At 41.5% G+C, this 7,538-nt stretch overlaps 1 protein-coding gene and 1 non-coding gene across 2 annotated transcripts in view; both read right to left on the bottom strand.

The window, feature by feature from the left end:
* The window catches only part of PROM1 (prominin 1), a 113,639-nt gene that overhangs the window by 25,745 nt on the left and 80,356 nt on the right, over nucleotides 1-7,538 (bottom strand). Inside the window, exons 12-15 of the mRNA XM_029948490.1 lie at nucleotides 7,306-7,369; nucleotides 6,271-6,288; nucleotides 4,298-4,457; nucleotides 1,482-1,634 (exon numbers count right to left, since the gene is read on the bottom strand). Of these exons, the coding sequence (XP_029804350.1) occupies nucleotides 1,482-1,634; nucleotides 4,298-4,457; nucleotides 6,271-6,288; nucleotides 7,306-7,369 (395 nt within the window). The remainder of the gene's footprint in view (nucleotides 1-1,481; nucleotides 1,635-4,297; nucleotides 4,458-6,270; nucleotides 6,289-7,305; nucleotides 7,370-7,538) is intronic.
* On the bottom strand, nucleotides 4,032-4,137 carry LOC115303415. The gene has a single exon (XR_003914040.1). It is a non-coding gene; the product is annotated as a U6 spliceosomal RNA (small nuclear RNA).

The following is a 7,538-nucleotide window of genomic DNA, read 5'->3' as shown; positions in this document are numbered from 1 at the left end:
ATGAGTGCAAACATAGGATATCTATCCTTCTCTGCCTGACTGATTTCACTTAGCATGACACCCTCGAGGTCCAGATTGATTCCACCAGAAGCCTTCTAGAACTGATCAATGAATTCAGTAAAGTTGCAGGGTACAAAGTCAATGTACAGAAATCAGTTGCATTCTTATACACCAAAAATGAAGCCACAGAAAGAGAAAGCAAGAAACAGATCCCATTCACAATTGCACGAAAACCCATAAAATACCTAGGAATAAACCTAACCAAAGATGTAAAAGACCTGTATGCTGAAAACTACAGAAGACTTATCAAGGAAATTGAAGAAGACACAAAGAAATGGAAAAACAGTCTGTGCTCATGGATTGGAAGAATAAAGTTTTCTTTTACATTTATTTGTTTCAAAAATCTGAACTGGGATCTGAGTACCTTTGAAGCAGGACCAATGGCTCCAGTGTACGGCAGGCTCACTACTACGCCCTGGTACTCCAGACCTGTTCTTATCACTAATTTAGGCCACATGTCTAAAGCCTAAGGGTGCTGGACCAACAACCTCTTCTCTTTTTTCTTGCTTTTTTAAAGTTTATTTATTTTTTTGTTAAATGGTCAACTCTAAAAAGAATTTTTTTTACTTTTTATGTATTTTTGAGAGAGAGAGAGAGAAAGTCAGAGTGTGAGCAGGAGAGGAACAGAGAGAGAGGGAGACACAGAATCCAAAGGCAGCTCCAGGCTCTGAGCTGTCAGCGCAGAGCCTAATGTAGGGCTCAAGCTCCTGAACCATGAGATCATGACCTGAGCTGAAGTTAGTTGCTCAACCGACTGAGCCACCCAGGTGCCCGTTAAAGTTTATTTACTTATTTTGAGAGAGAGAGACAAAGAATGCGAGTGGGAGAGGGACAGAGAGAGAGAAAGAGAGAGAGAGAGAGAGAGAGAGAGAGAGAGAGAGAGAGAGGTCCCAAGCAGGCTCTGCAAGCAGGGCTTGAACCCATAACTGTGAGATCATGACTTGGGAAGAAACCAAGAGTTGGATACTTAACTGACAGCCACCCAGGCACCCCGGCAATCTCTTTTCTAAATCAGATTTCCAGAGTTTCAAAGCAAACAAGCTAAAGAAACTGGTGACCACAGAGAACAGTGTCTGATACCAGGCTAATCCTCAGCAACTTTCTAGTGAATAAAAGATGGATGGATGGATGGATGGATGGAGAGAGAGAAAATACAATGGGAACCAAGAGTGAATTGTTAGAAATAATTTAGCTACAGAGGAACCCACCATATATATTGTGTTTAAGCTTGTCTATCAAAAGTACAAACAATTTAGAGTCTTCTTTTACTTTTTTATGCTTGGTGAAATTTCCCAAACCAACAGAAGTACAATCACACCAAGATGCCTCTTCCACCTCTTACTCAGAGGACACCAAATTCATGTCATCAGTGATCCACCTAATTTCCACCCCCCACGTGGCAAAGAAGAGAGAACACTCACACCATGAGGAAGATGCCTCCGGTGTTTGAGACACAGCCTCGTCTGGTTGGGGTGGTGTTCTGGTCATAGCCACAGGTGCCACACAGCAAGCCCAGGTAGTAAAAAATCACGATGAGTGTCAGCAAACAGCAGACAACCAGACCACCCAGCCACCTGGTGAAGCAAGCACAGTGTTATTATACACAAAAGAGCTGACCCACAATAACACAAAAGTTATTGGACTAGGGCTGGAGCAGTTGAATAATACTGGCAATCAAATATCTGATCACCCCACTGATACCTCAGATCATGACCTTGTAGTTAAAAGATCCCTTCCTAGTCCTCCTTCCCAGCCAGTAGGAAACGTTAATTTTTATCTTGATTTTGGAGAGATCTATCTCGCTCACTGGTCAGGAGACTATTGCTTCCTTCCCTGCTTCATATCTGTGGGGGTCCTAAGCAGGACTTGTCCAGTTCTCCAAAGCTATTGATAACAATGCCCGTTTAAGGCTTGTAAGTTGTGTCAAGGTTCCCACTGCTGTGATGAACATGTGTATTGTAATGATGATGATGACATGTGGACAGGTCAAGTTCAACAACAGATAAAGATATACAGGGCTCTTTTGCCAGGTCTTTCTCTAAAATGCTCTGGGGGCATCTGGGTAGCTCAGTTGGTTAAGCATCTGACTTCAGCTTAGGACATGGTCTCGTGGTTCATGGGTTCGAGCCCTGTGTTGGGCTCTGTGCTGACAGCTCAGTCTGGAGCCTGCTGCTAATTCTGTGTCTCCCTCTTTCTCTGCCCCTCCCCTGCTTGTGCTCCATCTCTCTCTGTCTCAAAAATAAATAAAACATTTTTTAAAAATTTAAATTTAAAATGCTCTGTGGTTGCGGGAATATTTGGGAGGGGCCCTCGAGTTCTTTGCTGAACCAGAAACCCCACATGGGGAGCGCACAGAGTATCTTAGAATTTATGAGCATCCTAAATCAAGTAAGTGCCTGCAGAATGCAAATCACAATTTCGTAATGGTCCTGCGAGACATTTCAGGATAATGGAGCCTCAATTAGGTCTTACTGGCATTCCCGGAATGTACAACAACCTTTTCCAGCAGCCGGAGACCATCAAGGGTAGAAATGCTGCCCAACCATTAAAACACTAACAAATAAAGAATTTACTTCTGCGACAAAAGCTGCCTCTGAAGCTTTTCATTAAATTAAGAGCAATCTCGCTAATTGTAAGGGCCACCTGCACCCATTCTGTGGCAGTTTGTTCCGGATACTGGGGACACCAAATTAAACAAACCATGGAACCTGGCCTCAGAAATCTTCTGCAGTGAATGCATGCTTCATCTGCTTACTTAGATTTTCTTTAAAAGTAAGCTTCTAGTCTCAGGGCAATGGGAGCAGACATACAGATGGATAATTGTAACATTCTTTCCATTTGTGAAACTCTAACCTCTTAAGAGATTATGAATTCAATGAGAAAGGGTCTTTTTTTTTAAGTTCATATGTTTATTTTTGAGAGAGACAGAGATAGCATGAGTAGGGGAGGGGCAGAGAGAGAGGGAGAAAGAGAGAATCCCAAGCAGGCCGTGTGCTGCCAGCACAGAGCCCGACATGGGGTCAAACTCATGAAACCATGAGATCATGACTTTAGCCGAAACCAAAGTTGGACCCTTAACTGACTGAGCCACCTGGGTGCCCCAGGGAAAGGGTCTGTCTTATGTTTGCCTTGCTACCTGCTGGGGTGGCCTAGCCACAGTCTAAGAAAATGGCTTACTGATTACAGGGCAATAATTAAGAGCATAGTCAGATGGGGGTTGAACACCCACCTCTGCCACACTGCTATTGGCCTTGTGCAGGTCATTCTATTCTGAGCCTCAATTTCCTTGTCTATGAAACAAGATTACAAATAGAATACAACCCTGGAGATTTGTTTTGTTTTGTTTTTGCTTTTGTTTATTCGTATTAAATGAGAAGTCACATATATAGCACGTTGGGGGGCACACTGTAACTAGCTGAATGCTAGCAGTCATTATTTTATTATTTATTATTATTTGATTATTTATCTTGGGTTCTTGCATAATAAATAACCAAGCAGGAATGGATATCTCTGGAATCTCTGTGAGTTGGGGCAGGAAGAACAATTCCAAAAGTGCCAGGTCGTGGGGCTGAGCCTTTCAGAGAGGAGAGCACATCTTAATCTCACATGGTCCTCAAATCTGCAAGTCGACAGCTCCCCGAGATATCCATGGTCGTCTCCAGGGCCCAGACCCCACCACCAACATTGTCCAACGGGGCAATCAGCAGGGGGGTCTAGAGCTGCTTACTGAGCTCTCCGGCAATTTCCTCGTTTCAAGGATGCTTTTCTGTAAGAACCGACCTCTATGTGTTTATTTTATAAGCCAATGAAAGGAAGAATATTATCTAAATGCTGTCCTTAATTACTTTTAGGCTTTAAAATCCTTTTCTATGTGTCAGGTAATTATAACTAAGCTTATAGAAGACATTAATCATATAGAAATTGCAAATTATTGACCACTTGGCTCAAGAACTTAGTTTTCAATTTTTTTAAAAAATACATAATACTCCATGAATTTGCATGTCATCTTTGTGCAGGGCTGCGCTAATCTTCCCTGTATAGTTCCAATCATAGTATATGTGCTGCCAGAGTGAGCACTCCAACTTTTTAAATAAACACAAACTAGGGTTAACACATGTGGTCATGGCTTCTTTGTACAATTTTCTCACACAAGATGATCCTGTTTATAATGTCAGATTTCTACCCTGTTCTAGAGCAAGGTTCACGCTCTAGTTTCTAGCTCAAGGGAGGCACTCACCTGTACGAATCATACTCTTCCAACGTGGGTAAATTGCGGTGGATGTAAGTTTCAGTGTCATTGATGTAACCCATGAAATTCGACAGCTGATCCTGAATAGGAATCTGTTCGCCTATATTTTCAATATCTGAACCAATGGAATTCAAGGTACTTTTGACATCTGAAAACAAAGATGCCCAGGTTATGCATTTTCAAGCCTAGGGGAAGCAGACACTATGTTTTGGAGCCAAAATGAAAAGCTTCAACCACGTTTAGTTTTCCCCATGTTATGTATGTGGTTAAAACATGAAGAGGTTCTACAACAAGCATGAATGTAGCCAAGACCATCAAAAAGCAATTACTCAACGAAACAGCAAGCTATGAGCGCTGACTTTAATGATATGGTGCTGAAGTCAAGCCAGAGTTTTCTTCTGTTACTTACTTCACTAAAAAATAAAATGAATCTGGCGATTAAAACCTATGGTGTACCTACCGTGGGCCACACACTTTTATAAATGTTAACTCATTTATTCCACTGAGAATAGATATTCTTATTCCCATTTTACCAACAGTGACCTTGAGGCCCATAGAGGTTAAATTACTTGCCTACAGGTCTTTTTCTTTTCTTTTTTTTTTTTCAGAAAGCACTGGAAACGAAATTTAACCTTGGGTTTGTTTAATTCCAAAGTTCCTGTTCAATGATTTTGGGAAAAAAATTTAATAAGAAATAATATTCAGGAACACAGTCATTCACCTGGACCAATTTTTTGAACAGTGACCCCCAAGGGATATTTTTCTTAAAATTTTATTTTACTCCTACAAATTGGGACTTGTTAAAGTACATCTGTGTCTCTCATATGCAGAAAGCAGTTTATTTCCAGTGGTCAAAAGGTTTCTATTAATATCCATCCTAACCATCCAGAAAGAAGATAAGTTCCAATTTTTGGAAAGCGTCTGTCCATTGTGACACGTCCTGGGATCAAAGATACTCAGGACATGGGCGTCACTTCATTTAATGCTCACAAAGGTCTGAAGTTGGCATCATCTCGACATGTGATTCTTGACATGGATGTACTAAGAACATGCTAATCAGTTAAATATCCACTGGTCCTGGAAGGGAGATAAACCTCTTTACAGCAGCAAAGACAGGTTAGCTGTTCTCACAAGGCGATCCCAGGGCTCCTGACCAACTTCGGATACATGGTAGCATGAACCACGGTGGAATTATGTAAAAGGGTGGGAATCTTTTTCAAAGTGTGTCGTTCACACAGATGTGTTCAGACAGAGCTACCAGGAGGAAGATGTTATCCACAGTGGCTCAGTTCTCCTCCAAATGGATTGTGTGCCCAGAGGCCCCAGGATCCTGAACAAGGTGACTCGGTGGGTCTCGAACTTAATTTCGGGATTTCTGGGAGTTTGCAGAGATGTGGTATGCAGACTCCTCGTCACCCATGAGCACTTCCTGAAACTCCAAATGGGGTTCCTTCTGCTTCTCAGGCTGTCCTGTCCTCCCACACAACATGGCTCCCTGGTTTGCCAGCTTGCGTGACTGTACGTGGCTGGTGTCCTCTCTCACCAGATACTTCCCTTGAACGTCAATTTCTATGTTGCTTCCTCCAGGAAGCCTTCTGCTACCCTCTCCCTTGCATGTATCCTGTCGTGTTACCAGAGTGTGATAACTGGCATCTGAATGCATGCCCCACTGCACGGTAGGCAGGGATCATGCTTTATTCATCTCCCATCCTCAGCCCAGCAGAGTCTGGCACACAGTAGGCACTCAAAATAGGCCTGCAGGGTGGGACCGGATGATCAAAACATGGGAGCTAAGGGTTTTTGTTTGTTTTGGAAGGGCGTGAATCTAAGCAATTAATATTCAGGCTAATGGAGTGACATTCTCCCGGACGTGGGAAAACTCTGGCTTGTGTTTAGGCAATGATACCATGTGCAATGGGCCTTGCTCACGCATCCTGCACACTTCGCTTTGCCAGACTTACAAGGGAGGGCTGCATGTACTGGCCGAAGAGGTCCAGAAAGGGGAACAAAAAAAGTAAACACAGAAATTAGTAAGCAGGTGACCATTAGACGTGTTAGCCTTCAGACACTAGCATAGGAAAGCGTGAACTTTGTCTTTAGTATCTTAATATTTTCAAGTAGAATCTTAGATTAAACGAAAAGAAACCCACAAAACATCTAAGATTTATGTAATAGGATAAAAGACTTTTTACCCAAAGTCTTAATGGTTGAAAGAACGCTATTAGTGAAAAAAAATCAAGTACTTCTAACACGATATTTTAAAACCACTTGATCAAGAGATGAAAAGAAGCACAGAGAAGGTGATTTAAAAGATCTTACATAACTTCAGAGACTTCTTTAAGCGAAGAACCCATGTCTATTGCCATTGCTGCGCCAAGAACTATTTATGCTGCTCTGTTTCTCTGTACCTTCACCCCAAAGACCACAGCCTAAATACAGTGTGCTGCAATCATTTAAGATGAGTAGAATTCTCTCAGTATCAGTTGTCTTTCCAAAATCGTAAGCAACCTTAAGAGCCTAAAATACATTTACTGTGGCATCAGAAGGCAGATGAACATCTCCCTAAAAACACAAAATCAATCCTTACACATAGTAATTCTGAAAAAAAAATCAATGTTATGTTATTTTAGAACATATAATAATCTACAGATTTTCCCTAGCAAAACCAGTCAAAATGTGACTTTTCCAGCTGTGACCGTCTTTAGCTCTGACAGCTCACAATGAGGGTTCACCAGTACTGTGTGGTTCTCAACCTTGCAGCCTCCGGCCAGCAGGACCATGTTAATCAGCGTTCAATAGGATTATTGTTTCTTAAGATCAAAATCACGATGTGAAGGTGGCACAATTAAAAAGCTCTGATTTTCATTTAATTTTCAAAATTAGTGAGAGAATTTTTAAGAGAGAAAATTAATACCGTTCTTAACAACACATTTTTTTTGTCCTAATCATCTAACGCTTAACAAAGAGAAACAAAAGGACTTCAAACTCTGACTCACCTGATATGATGTCTGTGGTTTGATTTTGCACCATCTCAGGAATATCATTAAAGGATTTATAGCCCTAAAAAACAGTTCAAAGTAGATTGATGTACCCAGTGAGTAGAAGGGCAGTTAACAAATACTCATTTTCTAGCTTTGCACAGAGTGGAGAAGCAAAGTGAGAATGCAACAGTCATCTTAAGGTGGAAATGGTCACTATATGATCATTAAAATATTACAAAAAAAGTTCC

The sequence above is a fragment of the Suricata suricatta genome, chromosome 1 (assembly GCF_006229205.1).
Source record: "Suricata suricatta isolate VVHF042 chromosome 1, meerkat_22Aug2017_6uvM2_HiC, whole genome shotgun sequence".
Classification (NCBI taxonomy): Eukaryota; Metazoa; Chordata; class Mammalia; order Carnivora; family Herpestidae; genus Suricata; species Suricata suricatta.
This window is presented reverse-complemented; position numbering and strand designations above follow the sequence as displayed.